This window comes from Choloepus didactylus, chromosome 23, assembly GCF_015220235.1.
Source record: "Choloepus didactylus isolate mChoDid1 chromosome 23, mChoDid1.pri, whole genome shotgun sequence".
NCBI classification, from domain to species: domain Eukaryota; kingdom Metazoa; phylum Chordata; class Mammalia; order Pilosa; family Megalonychidae; genus Choloepus; species Choloepus didactylus.
The window spans coordinates 2,325,147-2,348,338 of record NC_051329.1 but is presented as its reverse complement, the minus strand read 5'-3'; the positions used below and the strand labels follow the sequence as shown (position 1 = coordinate 2,348,338).

The following is a 23,192-nucleotide window of genomic DNA, read 5'->3' as shown; positions in this document are numbered from 1 at the left end:
TCCGTCCGCCTGGAGCGCCCAGCCCCCCCGGCCCCCATGCAGGAAGGGCTCGGACTCACCTGCCGGCAGCGTGGAGAACTCCACACAGGCCTCCTTCTTCTCTCTCTGCTCCAGGGGCAGCTGCCAGGGCATCTGGTGGGGCCTGGCGAGGACCCTCACCTTGTAGGCCGCGCTGGGCCTGAGGTTGAGAAACTGGTACGTGTACCTGGCGGCCTGGACGACGTCGAGCTCCTCGTCGTCAAGGAAGATCGCGTGGCTGTAGTTGCTGTTGGTGGGGAGCCAGGAGAGCTGGGCGGACACCTGCGTGACGTGGTCCACGCGCAGCTGGGAGGGGCCCACCACCACGTCCTTGCCCACCAGCAGCGTGCACCGCAGCTCGTCCGAGCTCCCGCGGCTCGTGACGCACTGCACGGAGACGCGGTAGGTGCGGGCCGCCAGGTCCAGCTTCTCCACCAGCGCCTTGGTCCTGCCGCCCAGCGCCAGGCTCACCCGCGTCTCCTTGCCCACAAGGACGTTGTAGCCGGTCACGGAGCCCCAGCCGGGCGGCACGGCCGGGGGCTCCCAGCCCACGATGACACTTTTGGCGAGTTGCTTGATGAGGGTGATTTTCCTAGGGTAAGGCACAATGTCTTCTCCCACCTCGTCGATGCTCACGTCCAGCGTCCCCGTGCCGCCGTCAAGGAGGCCGGAGTCCGCGGGCGGGGGGCCGTGGAGGTCCAGGATGGTCTCCCCTTCCAGGCTGGGGCGGTTGATGGCATTCTGGTCCTGCTCAGTCCCCAGCGAGCTCGACAGCCGCGACTCGTTGTCCTGCACGAGGTCCACGAAGTTGGAGGGCACCAGGCCCCTCTGCCCATCCAGGAGCTCACCTGCCGGGCGCAGGGACAGGAGGTCACCCAGGAGGCCCGGCGGGGGCCCGGACGGCCTGCAGCATGTGCCCTTCCTCCCGAGCCGCACTTCCAGGCAGCGCGGGGGGGGCCCAGAGTCTTCCCAGGAACCTGCTGAGTGTGGTCCTCGTGGACCCACCCCCTACACACTCGAGCCCCTGCTCGTCCGTCCGCCCCCGTGTGCCGGCGGCCCCTGCCTCCCGTGGGGTGACTGTCCCTGTGTCCCTGAGGGCAGGGCCCTCTCCCCCAGTCCCCCCCGCTGCACTCCCAGCCCTGAGCGGACAGCATCCGTGAGAATGAGGAGCACGGGGTCGAAGCTGTGGGGCTGGAGGTGAGAGAACCAGCACCTGACTGCTGTGCTTAGTTTGAGCACTCACACCTAACCCCAGTCAAAAGGGGACCCCCCCTTGCAGAGCACTGTCTACACCCGCGTGGGCCCCCAGGGTGGCTGTTCGGTGTGAAACTCCTGTCAGGTTCAACCAGAACGGGCAGGGAGGGTCTGGGTCGGCCCCTGCCTCTCTCCAAGGCGTGTCCCTCCTGACCGGTGCTTTGCCACGAGGACACTGTGACGACATCGTCATCGTGACACCGCGGGCGAGGATGGTGACGAGGGCAATGCTGACATTTACGGAGCAGTCTCCGTGTGCCAGCTGCTGCCCTAGGCACCTGGTGCCTGTTAGCTCGTCCCCCCTGCGGGACGGCTGGGCCACTCCCGCCCGTCTGCAGAGGGGAAGCCGTGGCGCACAGCAACGCAGCAGGTTTCCCCCAGCACTGGGTTCTGCAGCCGCCTTCCCTCCGGGGCTCCGGAAGGTGTACGTGGGCACGAGGCCTGACGCCGCTGTCCCCACACTGCCAGCAGGGTTTCCTGGCAGCCGCCCCCGGGCACAGCTTTCTGCACTCATGCACAAGCCAGTGATAAGAATATGAATTTATGCAAAGAATTCAAACAGTTTTGCTACCAGTTGTGGTGAAATTCCGGGGAGCCATGGCAAGAGCCGCTCCCCCCCCACCCCGGCTGGACTGACGCCACTGGGGCTCCGGCTCTGGAGGGACGAGGGAGCCTGGTTTCACACCAAGCGAGACTCGGGAGACCATCCCTGGTGCTTCTAGGCACCAAGAAACCACCACGAGGGCAGGAAGGAGAAACCTGACAGTTTAGCAAGAAATATTCCTTCTGCTGCGAGAAAGAGGAAGAATCCGAGATTCTCCAACGTGCAGGGCAGGTGAGAGGCTTAGGGAACAATTCCCCGAGCCCTTCAGCATGCCACCCGATGTGGCTGCCGGCACAGTCACCTGCTCGCCATCCTTAAGCCAAAGCAGCCATTTTGGATGGAGAAGTTCCACGTCTCTGTGGAGAGGGTGCCCGGGCAGAGGCTCTCCCGCCGGGGCTGCCAACAGTTACTGTCAGCTGAGGTCGCCTGGAAGGGGCGATGCTGGGGAGAAAACTGACTGGGGGGCCCTGAGGGGCAGGGCCACGAGGAGGAGGGGGAGACGTCCCTTGGGAAGTGGAGGGTCCTCCAGCCCCTGGGTCTGCAGGAGCTACCGGGGAGTGCTGCAGAAACAGGCCTCATCAAACACCCCGTGTGCTCTGACACCGCTTGCAGTTAAAAGTTCTATACACCACTCTGCTGTCTTGGCAGCCATCAAGAAGGGGGACAGCTGGAAGATTCGAGTGGGCAGAGCAGCGCGGGGGGCTGGGGCAGCCGGAAGTCGTCCGGGAGCCTGGCGACACATGTGAGCCCCCAGCGGCCACGCGCCCACGGATACCTTCGTAGAACCCATCCTCGTCCATGTCTCCGTAGACGTAGAGGTATTTCCCGGCCGCGAGGGGCAGCTCTGCTTCCGGGTTCTCATTGGGCCCGTCGAAGGGGTTGTAACTAGAGAGAAGAACAGGGTCATCCGCTGGACGGAGACTCGGGACAAGGCCTCCCTTGCACAGCGCTGGCCAGCACCGGGCCTCACCCCCTTCCCAAGAAATTACAAACCCACACGGGCACGACCGTCCAGCGTGGAGAGCTCCCTCTGCCCCCGAAAGCCCAGGCCGTCGCTGGCTCGCACAGACTCAAAATGAGAGGGGGACCCCGAACCCCTGGTGCCAGACGACACATTAGATTCTGACGTTTCTGCTCACGTCTGCTGTTTTCACCCTAACTACGCCTTTCCTAATTAATAGGCAAATAAGAACATGAACCTCATAATCTTCCTGTGCAGATAACTTAACAAAGGTGGAAACATACCTGCCTTCCGTCCCCACCTCACCTGCGTGTGACCGTGCTTCCACCTAACGGCTGTGTAATATCCCACCAAACAGGCCAATGCACCTTAACCAGTTTCCTACTGACAGACATCGACGTTGCTTCCACCTTTTGGCTTCTCTTGTATCCGATACTCTCATAAACATACCTGTGAACACTCACACAGTCTCTTCCTAAGATAAATCCCCAGGAAGTGTACTTGCCGGGTCAAAGGGCAGGCCTGTTTTTAAGGTCTTGGAGATACACCGCCCAAATGCCCGGCAAGATGGATACGCCAGTTACTTCACCCCCAGCACGAAACCACCCAGATTCTCAAGTTCTCAAAATATTAACATGCTAAGAGCCATCATCTTTTAAGCCAATCTTGTTGGGTAGAACCTTTTGATTGAGTGTTTCCATGGAGATGTGACTCACTCAACTGTGAGAACTTGATTAAATTATTTCCCTGGAGGTGTGGCCCTGCCCATTCACTGGAGTCCTTAAGAGAGACGCTAAGAGCTGACACAGACTGAGACGCTTGCTGATGCTTACAGATGCTTGGAGAGAAGGACGTCTGGAGATGCTACATTAAGAGATGAAGCCCAGAATTTGCTCCTGAAAAGCTAAGAGAGGACTCCCAGATGATTAGAGAGAAATGCTCCAAGAGAACCACGCAGAGAGCTGAGAGAAGCTAAGGGAGACGGAAAGCCAGAGACATGTTGGAGAAGCCATTTTGAAACACAGCCTGGGAGCCAAGTACCAATAGACACCAGCCACGTGCCTTCCCAGCTGACAGAGGCGTTCCGGACGCCATCGGCTCTTCTTCAGTGAAGGAATCCTCTTGTTGATGCCTTAGTTTGGACACTTTTATGGCCTTGGAACTGTGACTTTGTAACCTCATAAATCCCCTTTGTAAAAGCCAATCCACTTCTGGTATTTTGCAATCTGGCAGCATTAGCAAACCAGAACATGTTTCAAAGTCCAAGTCCAATTTGGCAAAGAGAACAAAGATCAATTTAAGATTTTTTAATTAAAAGCCTAATTAATTTAAAACAACAAAAAGGCCTCAATAAGAAAATTAAAATAACCTTTTTGATAGTTGGAGATGATAGAACCTTACTGTAAAATTATACTCATGACATGAGCATGACTTGCAGGTCAATAGCACTTTACAGTTTACAAACACTTTTGCAGGCATGTTTCATCTGATTGCCATTAAATTTCATGGAGGAAAGCAGAGAAATTATTAAAATTGCTACATTTAATGGCTCACTAAACAGGTGAGTGAGGCGAGAGGACGTTCCCAAAGCCACGGGTGTCGGAAGCAGTGGGTGGAGGAGGGACCCCTGAGCTCCCCGCTGTGTGATCGCGTATGGATGTTATCGGACACCCTGACAATGTCCACGCTGCCGCCCCAGGGGGCAATTGCACAGGAAACCGGCGGCCACGGAGAGGGCAGGGCGAGGCGGGCACAGTCCCGGCAGCGGGCGCAGCACGTGCGAGGCCCAGGGGCAGGGCCAGGTCCTCGGGGGAAGGGAGGCCGGCCCGGCTGGGGGAGCACAACCGATGGCAGGAGACGCGGTGTCCGAGGCCAGATGGGCTTGAATTTAACCCCAAAAGCTCCGAGCAACCAAGAAAGAGCAGTAAGCTAGGAAGTGACACGACAATGTTTGCATTTCACAAAAAGCCCCCTGGGTGCTGCGTGGGCAGGGTGCCGGCTGAGGGAGACGGATGAGGGAGAGCCCGGGACGTAGCTGCAGGGGGCTGCTGGAGGTGTTGGGGGCTCCAGGACTCTCGGCAGGGACAGTCCCCAGCTGGGGCCCCTGGGAACGGGGGGGAAGGTGGAGAAGAAAGACCAGGGTTTGTTTTGGACATGGCAGCTCTTCAGGCAGTGATGGCATGTGCCTGGGAGGGCGAGAGCGGGAGTAGGCGGGCAGCACGCAGATGGCTCAGGAGACCTGACGCGCTCTCCAAGGGGGCGGCTCAAGTCAGACAAGGTCAGGGAGCCCCAGCCCAGCTCTCCGGAGAGGCAGGCGTGGGGTGCAAAGAAGTGCATTGCCAAGGATGCAGCACATGGACCAACAGATGAGTGGACAGACAGACGTGGTCCATCCGTACCACAGAACACTATCTGGACATGGAAAGAAATGAGGCACTGATAGATCCGCGGCACGGACGAACCTTGGAAAGGTGATGCTGAGCAGAAGATGCCAGGTTCAAGGCCACGTATTTAAGGGAAACTTCTGGAACCTGGAAATCTACAGGGACAGGAAGTTGGTTGGAAGTTCCTTAAGGAGGAGATGGGGGAGGGAGAGACGATGGGATTTCTCTTCAGGGAGATGAAAATGTTCTAAAATTGACTGTGGTGATGGTTGCCCGTGTCTGTGAATAAACTAAAAACCCCTGAATTGTGCCCTTCAGATGGCTGACGTGTAGGGCCTGGGAAGTGTATCTCCGTAAGGCTGCTAAGGAATTAACTATCCTACTCAATTTAATGATGGGGGTGGGGGTGCGTGCTGCCGAGAGGGCACATGTGGGGCACCAGGGGCCCTGGGTTCCAGTCGGGGGTCCCTGGAGCTGCTCCCAGACCCACCCGCTGCCGGGAGGCCCTGGACCATGGGGACGGGGGAGGCGGGAAGCAGGGGCAGCGTCGGACGGCCCGTCGGAGGAGGGCAGCTGAGGTGAGAGAATCTGCCCCGTCCCCCTGGGTCAGCCCTTAGCCCAGAGAGCTGCTGGGGCATCTAGGACAAAAGGCCGAGACCCCCGGAGCGTGAAGCACGGACTGTCCGGCATCTGCTCAGGACCCTGGAGTCCGTAACTGGGCAGGCGGGACTGTCCCGCGACGTGCTTCCCTTTCAGGCTGGCGGTGAAGCTGAGGGGAGGCAGCTGACCCTCCCGCTCCACCTTCTACCATCAAGCACCCAAGGGTCGTGCGTGACCCAGCCGGCTCACACCGGTTCTCCAGGAGCACCGAGGTCAAAGGTCCCCACACCGGGAGGTCGGCTAAGCGGTGACCTCGGTGTGTGCGGCCCTGAGCCCGGAGGGAGAGGGGGACGCCTGCAAACAGCTGCTCACACACCGCCTCGCAGGAGGCTCTCGGACACACGGACCCTGTCTTGGGGCACCAGCGGCTGCCTGAAGCCCCCTCCTGCCCTGCCCATCGTCCGTGCTTCCTTCAGGCCCAGCAGCACGGACGGGCTCGGCTCACCAAGCGCCCCGGCCCACGCCCCGGTCAGCACCCACAGCCTCCTGCACTCCCAGCGGCCGTGGGCGGGGAGAAGCTGCACCTCACCTGTAGCGGGCCACACACAGGTGCACCTGCCCCGAGTAGCTGTGCCTGGAGGAGTTCCGCTCATCGCCCATCTGTGGAGACACGGGGAAGGGGCGGCTGACGGAGGCGGGGGCTCACGGGGAAGCCCTCCCGGGCTCCACTCGGGCTTCGGGGAAAACAGTCTCAAACTGCGGTAGCTCCGAGGCGTCAGCACGTCACATGCTCAGGCCTGGGCCCCAGCCCGGAAATGAAGGTCGTCCCCACACCGAGACGCCTTCCTCACAGACAAGGGGCGGTTATGAAGAACTCGGCCCCCTGCACAAGACGGGACTTGAGGTGAGACCCTCCCGCCAGCGTGAGCTGAAGCACCGAGGCGGACCCTGGCGAGCCTCTCCGGAAGACGCAGGATGAAGGACGTGTCCCCTGCTCTCGTGCATCTGACAGTGCCCAGTGCCTCAGGATCCCGGAGAAATCCAGGAAGACTGCCTGGAGAGGGAGACGTGAGGGGCTCCTTCTGCCCAACCCCCACCCACTCCTCTCAACTGTTTGGGGTTTTCAGGCTATGGGGGCCCTGCCTGAGGTGACATCTGACCCCGGCAGCAGAAACCCTGGGTCAGGGCGAGGTAGAAGGAGAGGCCCAGCTCACCCAGCCCATCTTGGGCCATCAGGGCTGGGCAGGGGCATCATCTGTGCCCCACGAGCGGGAGCATGAAGCAGGGGGACAGTGAGTGTCAGTCCCCAGCCCCATGGGGAAGGCTGCGACTCCACCCCTGGGCACCTTCTCCACATGGAAGCCAGAGAGCCTTGCCCCAGCCACACCAAAACCTGTCAATGGCTTCTCTCTGGACGTGGACAGAACGTCCAGGGCTTCACGAAGGCCCGAGCCTCCAACCCAGCTCCCCTCCCGGCCCAGCCACCGCCACACTCCACAGGCTCTTCTGGTTCCTTCTCGTCATCACAACCCGCCCCAAACAGGCCTTCTGAGACCGTCCCTCCCTGACCCGACGTGGCCACCCTGCTCTAGTCTCGGTGTCACTGGCTCGTCTTCCCACCTCCCTGGCCTCGCCGTGACCTGATGTTATGGTCCATGTGCCCCCAGAAGGCGAATGCCATGAGGGCAGGGGCCTCATCTGCCTGTCCACTCTGTGGGCCCCACATCCTGGCACACAGCAGGTGCTCAGTGAAGTGCGGTGGTGGGAACTAGTGGGATGAAGGGAGGAAGCCAGGAGGGAGGGGGAGGAGGAGAGGGGGGAGGGGAAGGGGGAGGAGGAAGAGGAGGGAGGGCAGACGGGCAGGGAGGGGTGGCAGCGAGAGCAGAAAGCACCACCACCATCCGCCCCGGACGTCAGGACTCACGTCTGGTTCAAATCTGCATCTTGGGCTGCTGGGTCCCGGCGGAAGGGTGGGCTTGGTCGGCTCCGGCTCGTCCCCGGGCAGCGGGAGGGGTCGGACGTGCTCACCAGCCGCAGAGCGACTCCCACTCGAGCCCTCCTGGCCTGGGCGCCACCGTGAACACAACGAGAACAGACGGACACCGGTGATGAAGCGCCCGGGCCGCGTGCCTGCCCAGTGCCCCTGGCTCTGCCCTTGGCCTCTGATTCTCATCCTGGAATCCGCCCACTCCCCATCCTAATCCACTTGGGCTGGTGTTGCAGGACGGCTTGTGCACCCCAAAAGGTCCGTGGAAGCTCTAATCCCAGAACCTCAGAGGTGGCCGTGTTTGGAAACAGGGTCGCCACAGGGGGAACTGGCTAAGATGAGTCACCCGGGAGCAGGGCGTGTCTGGATAAGAACGGGAAATTTGGGTGACACAGGAGAAATGGCTGGGGGAAACTGAGGCAGAGGCTGCCAGGAATCGCATCCAGAAGCCAGGAAGGGGCTGGGACAGGCTCTCCCCCGTGGCCTGCAGAGGGAGCAGCCCTCCGACGCCGTGGACGTGGACCTCTGGCCTCGGGGCCCGTGAGAATCTGTCCCTGTTGTTTTTGGCCGCCTGCTTGTGGTGCTCAGCCACGGTGGCCCCAGGGCTCTAAGGCAGCTGGCCAACCCCCACCCGTCCCTGCCCGCCCTGGAGGTGACACCTGCTTGGTGGTGATGCAGGAAGGTCCATTCGGAAGGAACACAGTGGGCATCAGGACAGAGGCTCTCCCCTCCTTGGCCTAAATCGAGGGGGTGTGAGATCCGGCCCCTCCGCAGCCCCGTTGGCTCCAGGACAGTGTCCAGCTCTGGTGGAGACTGTGCTTAGACCCAGGTGAGACGGAGAGAGACACGGGTCCCCGTGACACAGGTGGAGCCCTGGAGCCAGCCGCACCTGAAGCCAGCCGGACCTCCTGGCTGCCATCCACTCCAGGCCACAGACAAACACCTTTGTGCTCACGCAGCTTCAGGTTGGCTTTGCTGTGTCACAACCACGAGAGCCCCGACTGAACTCCCCACACAAGGTGGCCCAAGGGCCCATTTTATGGCTCAAACATCCTCCTCACAAGACACTGGCAAGGACCCAAGGAGCCCTCTGCCCGCCCCGCGCCAGAGCTGGAGGGCTGCCGAGCCCCATGCGGGCGTGCAGGAGAGAACGCCATCCTCCGACAGACGGCGCCGGCAAGCCAGGGCAGGTGAGGCTCTCACAGCACCCACGAGGGAAATCAAGCGGCGGCTCTGCTCTCTCCCTTCCTGGAGATCTTCACCTCCGGGTCACCCGGAGCTGCTCCTTCCCCGGCTCTGACGGGTCCCTTCCTGATTAGGGAGCTGAGTCCCACCTGGGGAGCACAACGCGAGAGTGTGCCCACAAAGGCGCTACGAAATGGGCATCACAGAGTCCCGCAGCTCCAGACTGTCCGAGAGAACAGCTGAGATGGCGCCACATCCACAGGAGCACCCCGCCAGGCGCCTCCCGCTAGAGCATCTGATCCCGGAGAACGGGGCTTTTTGTTCATCGCGCATCACCAAGGCCCGGGGCGAGCTTGTCACAGCAGGTGCAGGGAGAGCACTCACTGGATGAGTCGACTCCCAGGAGTCTCAGAAAACCAGCCAAGAACAGGGCCTGGCTGGAATATTCTTCAGTGACGCGGAACAAATACTGCTGCTTCTCTTCCCCGTCAGCGGCCGGCGGTCACTTCCCTTCCCTTCCCCCGTCAATGGCCAGCGGTCACTTCCCTTCCCTTCCCCCGTCAATGGCCAGCGGTCACTTCCCTGCCACATGACTCGTCTGGACCAGGGAACCATGGGAGGAAGTGCCAAGTCTCGCTCTGGGGCAGAGGCCTGTCCGAGCTGCTGCGTAACCGGCCGTGTTTCCTTACCCCAGCACGGCCCAGGCCACGTTCCCGAGCGAGGAGCTCATCCGCCAGCACCCACCTCCCCACCCAGCCTGCAGCAGACACAGAGGAATCAGGATATAAACCCGTGGTGTTTCTAATCGCTGAGACCCGGGGGTTGTTTGTTACTGCAGCAGACCCTCGCCCACCCTGACTGATGCACTGCCACGGTGGACGGTGTGGGACGAGGCAGCCAATCAAGGTGAAACGAAGACAGAACCCAATGTTTAGAGAAAAATAATTAATAGTGTGACAGATTTTGTTAGCCATTCTACCCAAGTAAATGTGAGATTAGAGACAAAACTGTGCAGGACCCTCGAGCGCCACAGCCCGTGATGATGTGCTCACTGCACTGTTATGATTTCGACACGTCAAGGTACGTGCGTTCTAGAAAAATCAGTGATTATCTGGGTCTTCACCAGAACAGCTCCAGTTCTCTTAGGAAAGCTGGCTGTGCCTGGAAGTCGGTGCCTCTTTCCAACACGCTGCCTTCCCGGGAGATTCCGAGGATAATGTTTTCTGTGTGTAATTTTTGCTCTCCATGTGCTGACTTTAGAACCTTCCCCCCGTGCCCAGTGGGACCCCACCTCACAGAACGTGGGTCCCTGCAGGGGCCACACTTGGCCTTTCACTGCCTGTCCTGAGCTCAGGCCAGCCCAGCCCCGGGCAGGAGGGATCTGGGAGCCCTGGTTCAAAACTCCGAGAAGCAGTAAGTCTTCTGGGGGATCCTGCTCTGATCCGGTGCCCGCCCTACATTTTCCTCTCTGCTGCACCTTCCTCCTCGCAGAGCAGTGTCAAGAGGAGGTGCTCAAAGCAGCAGCCCGGCCTCCTGCTGTGCTCCCGTTTTACAGGCACTTGCCATTTGGAGTCAGAGAGTCCTTGGGTGGGACGTCAGGCGGGGACAGGAGACGCTCCCCGTGGCTCTTCTTCTCAGGGAACCACGTGCAACCCCGACACTGCCGGGCAGTGCAAGGACAGCGCCAGGCTGGATGGGCGTCACCAACACGGCGGGGTGAGGGGCGGGGTATCAGGTGAGCCAGGTGAGTTAGCAGGTGCATCTTCCAAATGGGTTGAACCCACTCCCCTGCCTGGACGGAGCGACCGGCTTAGTGAGAGTCCGTCTCCTGTCACGCTCGGTCCCGGCAGACACTCAGGTGAGCTGCTGCCCCACCTGCCCGGATGCACGAGCCTGCTGTGGCGCAACACACGGACGCGCTGAGAGAGAACAGCGCACGCGGCAGGCCCGACACCGTCCGCTGCAGAAGGGCCTGTGTGCCGGGCGGCCCGTGGCTGGCGTCTGGGAACGCAGCTTCGTGAACGTCCACTGAGCGGTCAGACACGTCACTGCGCCGTGACTGTACAAGCAAGGTGAGCGACACTGTGCACCTGCCTTCCTTCCGGGGCTTGGGAATTTGGGACACGCTGGGCAGAGCAGGAAAGTGTGTGACCAGCCCCTGGTGGGACCCGGGGGCACTGACCCTCCAGGGGGCAGCCCCAGGAAGTGACTCTGCACGTGTGTGGCTGCCCTTTTCGCTGCTGGACTGGACGTGCTCCAGATGGTGCAGCAAGGGGGCTCCCTCCAGCCCCACCGCCCCCTTCCGCCTGGGTCCAGCTGTGCCCTGTGGCAGGGTCCGTGACGGTCAGCCGTGAGGACGACCAAACGCCAAGCCTCTCTGGCGCATCACTGTGTGGGTCGCAGTTCTCAGGGACCCCCCAGGCCGGCACTGGCTACCCGGTGACCACCCACCCAGCAGCATTTTCCGTCCCACGTGACCTGAAGCCATCTAACCCGTTTATCCTTCAGGCTTCACGGCCCAAACGTCACCTCTGGACGTGGCTTCCGGAACACGCCGTGCAGCCCTGCTCAGGCGCGGGCCCAGCAGCCTGTCTTCAGGGCAGAGGCTGGAATCAGAACCCGGTCACGTGATCACTGCCCCCCCCTCCACCCGGCCCCCCTCGCAGCCTCGGCCCCCAGACCCGGCCTGGCCTGTGCCACGCTCAGTCGGTGGGTGGGTGAGGGGGTCAGGGCCCCTGTCCCCTCATTCTGGTTTCCCACAACCCAGCCACCGCCTTCCACTCAGCTTCTATTTAATGCACAAATAAGATGGGAAGGACATGGGCAGGGATATGTGGAGAGAATAGTGTTATTTATCAAGGTACAAGCGGCATCACCTTGTTTTAATATAAAAAGCACCAAAATGCGCATACCACACACTCTCATAAAATCTAGGAGAGCTGCGAGGGGTGCGTCTCTGTAGTTGGGCCGCCCGGGTTCTGACCGCCTGTCTCTCACCCAGGACGTGGTCAGTAACTGGCAGCCTGAGGACGGTGACGTCCGACTGTCCTGCACTCCTGGAGTCGGGAGGAGATGGCCAGAGAGGCCTGGGCTGTGTCCACCCTCAGGGGCCCGTCGCCCTCCCTGCTGTCCCACGGCCGAGCCCGGGGTGGAGGGTGGCCCCGCACTCACCTCTGCCGATGGACGTGGCTATTCCGTTCATGAAGTGCGGCAGGGGCTTGCTGGGGGACGGGGGGCTGTCCCAGGCCGCCCCAGGGCTGTGCCCCCGCAGGCCGCTCTCCCCAGCGTGCAGCCGCAGCACCTGGAGCTCGCGGGACAGCAGGCCGAACTGCTCGCTCTGCACCCGGCACTTCTCCTCCAGTTCGCGGACCTTAGACTGCACAGGGGCACGGAAACAGGGTGAGTCGGGCTGGCAAGTGGGGGTGGCAGGTGTGCGTGGGGGCTGCTTCCTTCCCCCGCGGGAGAACAGCACTGCACAAAACCCAGCGTCCCACACGGCCTGGCTCTTGGCCGAATCCCATTACAAGGCGAACGTGGGAAAACACAGGTGCCAAGAAACCTTGCAAATGCCCAGCTCCCAGCCAATGGCGGCGTGTTCTGGGCCCGGGGCAACCCGAGCACTCTGGGGTTGGCACACCCAGCCGTGGTTGTCTGAGATTTGGGGTGTGAGGCTGTGGCACAGCCCGGGCCGGGGGAGCGGCTAGTCATCTCGTCCGAGATGCCCATGTGGTGCTGCAGAACTGGGACAAGAACACAGCCTTGGCCGTGAAAGGGAAGGCCCATCTGCTGGCTTCAGGGAACAACACGGCTGCCATTTGCAACATCACCAAGACAACAGGGGAGCCCTAAGGAAGGGCAAGATGGGTTTCCTCGGGGGGACACACACGGAAGGAAAGGGGGCCCAGCAAAGCTCCTTCCTCGGGGCAGGGCGGCCTGGCTGGGGAGTGGAGGTGCCTGACCCGCGGCTCCCCTGCCCAGCTGTCCGTCCCCTGGGGCTCCCGGTCCCCACCCTGTCTCCTGGGGCTGCAGGCAAGGCCACACGTCCCGCACTTCCGGAGCAGTCCCCAGGTGGGACACACGGAGGTCTCCGCTCCACCTCCCGCTGCCTGGAGTTACGTCAGCTCTTCACTCACTTGCTGCTCTTCGGTCTCCCCGCCTAGACTGGAAGCCCCGAGCCTTTGCTTTCTGGTTTAGCACAGAATCAGGTGCACAGTAGGTGCTCAATAAACGTCTGTTGAAGCCACGGAGAGGGGGGCCTGCCGTGTGTGGGGTGGCGTGTTGTGTCTGTGTGGGCAGCCCTGTCCTCTCCTTACTCTGGGAGGGCTGCAAACCCTAACTGACCGTCTTCACCTGGGGCACTGTCTGGTTTTCCACTGAAATGTCAGCCCCACGCGGGCAACACTTTCATCTGTGTGTTCGCTGCTGTCCCACAGCAGCTGGTGCAGAGCTGGGGCCAGGGCTGGGTGGGGAGCAGGTGTGCGTGTGAGTGGAGGCCCAGGAGACCCCTGCCGGGCAGACGGGCCCAGGAAGACCCCCGCCTCCCCCAGCCCCTCCACAGGCTGTAAGCTTTGCAGCTCTTTAGTCCAGAATGAAGTGCTACTTATTTCTGAGATCATGGATTTCTAAAAATAAACCTAACAAATCCCAACCCGTAATTAATTTCTTTGATTCATTAAAAAAGTTGGCAGGGGTCTCCACCAAGGGAGGGAGAGAACGCAGACACTGGGGGGTCCTGGGCAGCAGGGGACATGGAAGGAAGCACAGCTCCTGCCCATGGGGACACCGAGAGGAGGAGCCCATCCCCTGCCCACCCAGGGGGCCCGTGCTGGCCTGAGGCCTCTGGCCCGGGGCTCGCAATCTCAGGGTCAGTCTGGCTTTCGGAGTCATGGTTCCCCAGTGGGCAAGAGCGAAATACCCAATTACGACACCCCAGTACTCCGGCGACACGGCCTCCCGGTAATTAGTTAAAGGCCACACTGCCCGGGACCCTGCAGGGTGCACACGTCTGCACAGCACCCTCCACCCACCCCCTGCCCCCCGCAGGGAGACCCCCGGGCCCCGAGGCAATCAGCACCAAAGGAAGAGGTGGGCTGGGGCCTGGGGCCTGGGTTTCGGGGGCTGACGTGTGCCACTTCCCTGAAGTGTGCCCGTGGAGAGCGTGTCACCCTGTGCTAGTTGAATGCTGGCTCCAACCCATCCTTCGTGCTGGGTGTGAGTGGCCAGGCTGCCCGGGAGGGTGATCTGGGGAGCACGTCCGTTTTGACAGCTGACATCCACAGAGACTGGCGGGATGGAAACGGGAGTGGTGAAGTGGGGATGCGTCTGCAGGACAAGACGGAATCGGGGGCACCGGCTGTGTCTCCAAGGTCAGCCCCACTCCCAGCCCACCAGGAATGGAGCCCCTATGTTTTCAACAAAAGCAGGGAATCTTTGTTTTAAAGTAAAATCTCTCAATTTTAAAACACTGGCAAGTATTCCACACATTTTAGACCATCCAGGTGATGGGATGACTGCGGGCCGCCGTTTCGTCATCCTGCTTCGCACGTACACAGCAGCGTCCCCCATGTCAGGAAGCCAGGGCTGTGGTGGGTGGCCTGGCTCCGGGGACCGGCCAGGGCCACCAGCTGTGCCCACATAAGTCCTGGCACCAGGGTCTTCCTTCCCGGGCCCGCGGCCATCAGTGGCCGTCACCAAGGATCCCCACCCCATGGCGGTCGGCCCAGGTGTCCGGAAGGCGCAGCCCAGAGGCTCCTGCGCCAGGGCCGCCTGCTCTCGGCATCTCCAGCGAAGCCCAATGTCACGTCTGCTGTTAGTGTGGCTGAAGGAGGAAGACGCAGTGAAATTACCAGCGTTTTCATGAACACGAGAAACATGAGAAGCGAGCTCTCCTGGCTGCAGTCAGAGGTTTCCAAACTCTGTCGATTGGCTACGATATCTTAGAGCCGCTCCCGTGCTTGAAATAGGGTGCGAGATGGGTTGGGGGGCTGTAGGCTGCTCTCGTGGGTGGTGCTCAAGGCTGGATCGCTAAGGGCTCGAGGCCACAGACTGCAGACTGCAAGTTCACGGTGCCCTCCAGGAAGCCCTCCCTGCAGGCCGGTGGGTGGAGCGCCAAAGAGCGCAGAGAGCCGGGAACTGTGTGCCGTGGGTGGCAGCTGCTCTGAGACATGCTTTCACGTCCACGTGGCTGTGAAACCTTCTCCCACCTCAAATTTCTACTAAAAAGAATCTAAGAGTTGTGCATCACACACCTCCTCTTTCCAGTTCCTTGGCTGGTTTCTCCTCTGGGTGTCAGAGGAAATGGCTCAGGGGCAGCAGGATGCCAGATTCCAGATGCCTGTTCTCATCAGTTTCAGGAAAAAAAAATTAAAATAAAAAAATAGGTCGGAACATCGAGTGGGGGAGAACTAGGGAGCCTTCCCTCAGGCAACCACACGAGGTCCCCTGCTGTTTGTCTCTTCTGGAAAACAGGCGATGTTTTTCTCCAGGAGCCTCCAAAAGCACCATCTCCCGCTGCTTATGCAGCTGGCAGAGGCTGGGGTCGGCGACCCTGAGCCCAGGAGCTGCCCCCGAGCTGCCAGCCGAGGGCCCTTTCTGCTCACGGAGCCCAGAGCCCCAGCAGCCCCTCCACCACCCCAGGCCAGCTCATCCGGACACGGACACGGAGATCAGGAGCTCGGAGCACTGTCGCCCCTGGCTCGGAGGTGGGCTGGGAATCAACTGCGTACCCGAGCTCAGTGCTGCGTGGATGGATCTGACCCGGATTCCAGCCCCTGCTTTTCCCAGCCACAGACACCGGCCACCTGCAGGCTCGGGAGGACGCAGGCGGCACCAGATGGCCAGTCATCAGGCAAATGAGCTATGATTGGAACCAACAGCGGAGACTTGCAAATTTGGATGCGGGTATTTATAAAAATGAAGGAAGACAAACCTCAGCCATGACTGGGCACCTCCCTAACACCCTCCACTGGGCACTGCTCACCCGGCTCGGGGCTTCAGAGGTGCACAGAGGGATGGCCGTGCAGGGCGGCTGTGTCCACCCCAGGGCAGCCCAGGGAGTGCTCCGGTTTGCTAAAGCTGCTGGAATGCAATACACCAGAAATGGATGGGCTTTTAACAACGGGGATGTATTAAGTTACACGTTACAATTCTAAGGCTGTGAAAATGTCCCACATAAGGAATCAACAGGATGACGTCTTCTCTGAAGACAGGCCACTGGCATCCGGGGCTCCTCTGTCCGACAGCAAGGCACATGGCGGCGTCTGCCAGTCCCTCACTCCTGGGTGTCACTGCTTTCCGCTCCCGGCATCAGTGGCCTCGTCTCCAAGCTTCTGTGGTTTCTCTTAGTATCTCCGAGGGGTTTCTCTCTCCAAATGTCTCTGCCTTTTATCCTCTCACAAAGGACTCCAGCAAAGGATTAAGACCCACCTTGGATGTGATGGGCGACATCTCCATGGAAACAACCTAATCAAACGATCCCACCCACAACAGGTCTGCACCACAAGAGTGGATTGAAACAACACGGCTTTTTCTGGGTGCACAACAGCTCCAACCCAGCACAGGGAGTTAAAGGCGGCACAGCCAAGAAATCACCCCAGGGGGACCGGCCAAACCAAGGCAAACCGGGCCACCCCACTTAGAGCGATTTGGAAATCGGTGTTCTCTGCGGGGTCTCTGTGGGTAACACTTGATGTGATTCATCATTTGCTGAAGACAGGCGCGGAATTCTAGAGTCTTTACGAGTAGTTGCTTGGAGGTCTAGAATCTTCTACAAGACAATGCAATTTTGATACTAAAAGGTAACAAAATAGCAAGCACGGTGAGAATCTCACAAGTGAACACATCAAGATTTGTATTTAAGCAACACTTGGCCTTCTATAATTTGAGGGGACGCGAGTGTCTTAAATGCCTGCTGTGGTTTGGACTGACGCGTCCATCGGTCTTTCCCACGATACGATCTTTGCCCAATGCAGGACCCAGGCCCGAGGCGTCGTGAGTTCTCAGCCAGGGTCTGGTTATGAGGTTAGAAGCATTTTCCTGCTTCCGTGTGACACATGCTTGCCCCTTGGGAGACACAGGCGGACGCTGCCGGGTACCAGCGACCCCCAGAGCCTGTTCACATTTCAGAGGCTGTGCTCAGAAAAGACCGTGTCGTGACTGTAGCAGCAAAGTCGCGTTTTTCTGTAAGACTCTGGAATTCAGATGTGGCCGAGACGCTGCCCCGCTCCCTCCCCATCTGGTTTCCTTTCCCGGGCACGGGAAGCTGCGTGTCCCGGTGTGACGCGCTTGGGCCAGCAGCTGTGAGGGGTGCACTGGGCCTCCCGCCGGGGTCAGGCAGTAGGTGCATGCCCGGGGGTGCGGCCGCAGATCCCCAGTCTCCGGGGGGAGGGCAGCTGCCCTGGAGCCCAGTGCTGTCAGGAATCTGGTGTCCGTCAGGAAGGCATAACCGAGCGCACCTTACAACACCCCCGAGCACCAAGCCGATCTCCTGGGGGCACCAGGCCAGGCACCCCCAGGTCATCATCCCACAGCTGATTCGCCAAACGATGACCAAGAGTCTAAATGCCCCTCAGGCAGGAGCCCCGGGCACAGAGCACAGGGTCTCAAGGCGTATAGGGGCCCACAGAAACGTTTTCATTTTAATTTCTTTTAAAACCAGAAGAAAATGAATATATTAACAATGAATATATAATAATAAATCCAGCCTGGATAATAGTCACAGAATTTAATCTCTCTAGCTTTCCAAGAGGAGGAGACCCACAAAGCAGAGCTGCCTGGAGCCCCTGAGAGACAGAGTCCGGCTCTGGTAAGCCCTGGCCGGCTGGGGGGTGCCCGCCTCATGCCGGGACATCTCCCTCACGAGATCCGGGGTGAGAGGTCTGAGACGTGCAGGGGCCGATGCTCCCTGCCATCACCGCCTGGTCCAGCAGCAGACGCCCAGCGATGGAGAAAGCTCCTGCGAACGGCCCCTCGTCACCCAGGTGCACGTGCGAGGTGCCCAGCAGAGGCCCTGCCGGGGACAGGCTCATCCTCGGACACTCCCCCATCCACAGGCCTGGGGTGCACTGTGCCCTAACCTGACCCCTTGGGGAGGCCTCTCAGCGCACCTGCGGTAACGTGACAGACGTCCTGCACCCAGGACCCAGCTCCACCCTTCCTGGCTGTGTGTCCTTGGGCACATCGCTTGTGTCTCTGTGCCTCGACTTCCTCATGGGGAAGAGGATGAAGAAGCTGATAACCTCTGAGGGCCGCACCCGGCGCAGTGACCGCACAGCACAGGCTGCCGTCCACGGCGGCCACGGCCAGGGAGGGGGCAGCAGGCGAGGCGGCCGCTGCATGCGGTGATTTACAACTCAGCTCGGCCCGGCTTCGCGTGCAGGGGGCCGTGTCCCTTGCCAGAATTCTGCAGGAAAGGACCCACGGGACGGCCACAGGCAGCGTGCGCTCTGCGACTGGGTCCAGATCTGCCCCTTACTAGCGAGGGGAACTTGAGTAAGTTTTCAACCTGCCTGTGCCTTAGTTTCCCCTAAGACCGCTGTGATGAAGGAGTGAGATAATGTGCGTGAACCTTACAGCGGTGCCTGGTGCACGGTGAGTGTGCAATAAATGTTACTGCTTCTCTTGCTTCCTCATGGGGCACCATGGACCTTACGTGCCTGGACTTGCCCAGCTCGGAGCAGCGGCTGCATCCAGGGCTCCCCACCCGGACACGCCGATTCCGGAGAAGCTCTGTTCTGTTTTTAGCAAACTCCCGACGCTTATCTCTGCTAAGCCCCCAGACCGGGCTCGAGTCCTCCTTGGGTGCTGGGACCCTCCACGTTGTGTTCTGACCAGAACGAGGACACAAGCCCCCTCCCTCCTGAATATCACGGCCACTCTTTCGTCAGAAACCAGGGCTTCGAAACTTCCAGGCAACTGGATTTATGAATATGGGGGTATTTTAAGAGGTTTTCATTTAACCCATTTTCTAAGGCAAACCTAGAACACTTTGTTATCTAGCTGAGCAAGAACGTGGCATTTTTGTCATGAGTGGAATATTCTGTCAAAAGAAAAGTCACCAACGTGGCATGTAGCACACTAACACTTAAACATAAGGGAAATGTTTTGGAAATAGAAAGAGGTGGGGGTGCACAACACTGCGAATGCACAAAATGCCATTAAATTGTTACTTTAAAATGGTTAATTTTGCGTTAAGTGAATTTCATATCTTAATTAGAAATGGAACTACACTGCACCACACACTGCAGTTTGTTGATTTCGGGGGGGGGGGCAGGTTTCCCACTGTGCTTTCTCTGGCTGTGGGGCCATGGGGGACTCGGGGTCCTGTGGGGTGAGCCAGGGACGGACAAGACGCCCCACGGGACGTGCTCCTCTGAGCATTTTCTCCTTCCCAGTAACCCGCCCAGGGACCCTCTAAGTGCTCCCCAAGCTGCAGTGCCTTGGAGCCCCCAGGGGCTGCTGAATGCAGGTCGCTGCCCCCACCCCGAGTCAGTGGGGCTGGGGGCCTGGGAACGTGCATTTCCAACAAGCTCCCAGCTGAGGCTGATCCTGCTGGTCTGGGACCACATCTTGAAAACCGCCCGTCTAGCAGTAAGAAAAGGCACACATTCCAGAAATTCACGGTCAAACTCCGAGTTTGGAAAGCAGACTAAAGCCTGTTCTGGGGGGCGCCTTAGCTTCTCTCCCACCCAGGGAAGGAGGAGGCGGGTGCCCCTTAAAAGAGAGAACAGAGGTGACCCCCCCCTGGAAAGGAGCTTGCTGTTTGCACGCAGCCCACACAGAACACATCGGGGCAACGTTCAGGGGCAAAGCTTGAATTCTGATGACCAGTGCGCCTTTCTGGGCTCGCTCCACCAGACGGCCGCCCAGGCGCAGAGCCAACCCTGACCACTGCTCTCCCCACGGTCATCGGAATTCCCAGGACGCTTCGTCCAGCCTGAAAGGTGCAGCCCTGGTAAACCATGTCCCCCAGGCCTGCGTGACATTCCGAGAACACAGCTTTGTGTTCAGCCACCCAGAGGACGACGGGCTCCCGCCCCCACCCCCAGCCCCCAGGACCCTGACGGGCCACGGCTGGTCCACAAGCTGCCCTTCGGGGCACGACCTCACGGAGCCCCAATCAGAGGGAGGAGGAGGGCTGAGCAGGCCCAGGGACGTGGCTGTTGCCACGCTCGCGGGGCAGGAGTGCCGTGTCCCTGCGATACCTGCATGCTGTCCAACGTGTTCTGGGCACAGCGCGAGCGACGCGGCGGCAGGAGGTGCAGCAAGTGAAAGAAGACAGTTCTCAGCAGGCCCGGCCCGGGCGGCGGCCGTGGGCAAGCACGCGCCCCTGTCGGCTCCAGAGGCAAGGAGCACTGTGGGCCCGTCCCTGAGCCATGCACTCAAATCGCCAGACTCGGGGCACAGGAGAAAGAAACCGCAGCTCTGGCTGGGAGCCAGGCAGGGCCAAGTGGGGTAGGGGATGCGGGCAGCGGCTGCAGGGGATTTCTCAGGGAGACGGGGCCCCTTGGAGGCCTGTCCCCGCCCCCAGGCCATCTCTCTGTCCACCTGCGGGTCATCACACTTGCCAACCAAGGGACGTGTTCAGAAAACCCATTTGAATACACAGGATAATGGCATGCCCCTTTTTGCAGAGAAATGCGTTTTAAAAGGCGAAGTAAGAAAGGCATATATTCTAAGTGGTCTCTACTCCCCGGGGACGAGGGACGAGGCCATCTCAAAGAAGGGGGCTGCCTCTGGCAACTGGGAAAGCCCCCTGCCATGTCTCCTGAAGGAAGCAAGCAGGGGAGGGGCACACTGCGGGGGCCTGCCCCCCACGCAGCCACCCTGTGCCCCTTGCCAGGAACTGAGGGGTCAGGGGCCACAGGGCCTTGTCCTCAGCAGGGAGGTCCCTTTATCAGGCACGGGGGCTGCAGGGTGGTCCCGAGGGCCCTGCTCTGCCCCTCCACCCACACCCGGGGGGGGCTGGCATCCTCGTGAGCCAGGGGCCTGGCTCTTCCCGTGGACCACCATGCTGGCCAGATCTGGCGGCCGTTTCCCAGCCAGCCCCCGGCACCAGGGCGCTGGGAAAGGCCTCTGGGGCCCCCGTGGGGCCATGTCCGTGGGAGAGCCTGGAACAGAGCTGGCTGCTTCGATTCCCAGCTCCTCCCTGCTCTAGTTCTGCAAATGCTCCCAGTGCCACCTGCCACAAGCCCTCCAGGGTGAGCACTGTTCTTAGAGTCATCCCTCTGGGGACGTCTGATGGCAGACGCCCACTAGGCCTGTCCGCCTTTTCTCCCAGGGGGGCAGTGACGGTGCATCCCTGTTCCTTGCCATCCGGGAGGAGCTGACGGAGGCTGTGTGGCCAGGCAATATTGCCCACCCTCTCTGTGCCTCAGTTTCCTCATTTGCAAACCAGGGCTCACAGCAGCACCTGCCATATAGGGACAACATGCGAGAACACGTGGACATGTAGTAACCCGGACCCGGAGGCCCTTCATTGCCATCTATCACCTGCACGCACCAGGGGGTTCTCCCTGCCTGACCCCACCCCGGAAGGAAGCCAGGACACCCACTTACCTCTAGCAGCTGCACCGCACCTTCATGTTCTTTCTTAGCTTCAACCTGAGCCTGTTTTATGAAGAAAACAGAAGACAGAAAACATTTACAGGAGGGAGAAAGAGACAGGAACCAGTGATGCATACACAGCCAGGATACGGGTCACTTATTTTTATCCCCCTGATAAATCCCTAAATTCTGGGGAGTCTGAATCTGGGTCCCACTTTGCCCTCTGGACTGGACGGAAGGGGTCTCGGTTGGGATGGGAGCCCTTTGTGAAACCGGAAGGTGCTTCCCAATCCAGCACGGATTCGGCTCCTGGGAAGGGGTCCCACGTGGAAGGTGGGAGAGCCCAGAGCGGCAGGAAAACCCTCGGCGACTTGGTCCGTTTGACCCCATTCCCAAAACAGCAGGCAGCTCCGCTGTTCCCTCATTTGTCCTCACCTCCTGGGAGAAACCCCCCCACCCCAAAACAAACCCCAAAGAGCTCAAGACCCTCCCTGAAACCTGGGCAGGCCCTGGCAGGGGCAGCTCCAGGGGCTGGGACCCTCCACATCACGTGAAGTAAAACCACCTGCCCCCAGGAATAAGAGGTTTTACACGTTTCACTAATGAAATTCTTGAGGGTGGCTGCTCCTTGGACCAAATAGCAGACTGATACAAAACTCAAACCCATTATTATTTCTTCTTGCCACTGCCCCAAAGTTCTAGTGTTCTAGTGACAGCAAATACCTGTTGTTTTGGCCTGCCTGGCATTTTCGTCTTCCTCTCCTGGGGAGAACCCCTGAATTTGTTGGGGAGCCAGTGCTCCCCTATCCTTAGTATGGGCAGAGTCCCAGATCTCAGAGAGGGGCTCATGAGTGGGCATATGGCCCAGTCAGAGCACTGACACTTTTCCTGCAAGGCCTGAAGGAGAGGAAAGCCCTCTTTCCTAATGGACTCGAGCCTGAGAGGAGTCGAGCCTGGAGCTACTGCAGCCGTCTTGCCACCAGGAGGGATGAGGTGGGAACAGCCGGGGCCCCCTCCTGGAGACCGAGAACCCAGAGGAAGGCAGAGGCAAGACAGAGAGCACAGCCAAGTTCCAACAGAGTTTTTTGGACCCCAGATTTAGCCGTGTCTGAAGGTACAATCATTTGGATCCTGAATCCAGCTGCATCTGAAGTTGACTGTTTGGGCCCTGGATCCAGCTACACCTGAAGGTGGCTTATTTGGGACATAGCTCCTGCTGCCTCTGAAGTCAAATTTTTTTGTTATGTGCACAAATAAAACCGTCTTTCTTAGGTTTTCTGTCACTTGAAACCAAGCATCCTCATGAAACAATCATAAGCTACTAGGGAACAAGATCTCCCCATTTAAAAGATGGGGAAACTGAAGTTCACGAGAGCCTGAGGTCACATGCTAAGGTGGGAAAGTAGAGCCACTGCAGGCTCCTGTCTGCACCACATTGCAGTGGTCATGCGTCCATCCCAGCAAAGTGGGAAAACACCCGTTTCCAGAGAGGGTGATCTCCCGAAGCTCTGCTGCCCCTGCCTCAAGGGTCGGGAATGGCAAAGAGCCCACACATCAAATCCGGATTTACAATTAGAACTCTGAACATCTTCTCCAGGCAGCTGGAGAATAATTAGTGATGAACTATTGACAGCGTAAGTAAGCAAAGGAGCACTA

At 59.7% G+C, this 23,192-nt stretch overlaps 1 protein-coding gene across 6 annotated transcripts in view; it reads right to left on the bottom strand.

Moving 5' to 3' along the window:
- RIMBP2 (RIMS binding protein 2) overlaps positions 1-23,192 on the bottom strand; it is a 220,841-nt gene that overhangs the window by 69,020 nt on the left and 128,629 nt on the right. For all 6 annotated transcript variants that reach the window (XM_037817065.1, XM_037817066.1, XM_037817067.1 and 3 more), the window contains exons 6-11: positions 21,549-21,599; positions 12,165-12,369; positions 7,746-7,885; positions 6,411-6,481; positions 2,652-2,761; positions 60-866 (exon numbers count right to left, since the gene is read on the bottom strand). In XM_037817065.1, the coding sequence (XP_037672993.1) occupies positions 60-866; positions 2,652-2,761; positions 6,411-6,481; positions 7,746-7,885; positions 12,165-12,369; positions 21,549-21,599 (1,384 nt within the window). The remainder of the gene's footprint in view (positions 1-59; positions 867-2,651; positions 2,762-6,410; positions 6,482-7,745; positions 7,886-12,164; positions 12,370-21,548; positions 21,600-23,192) is intronic.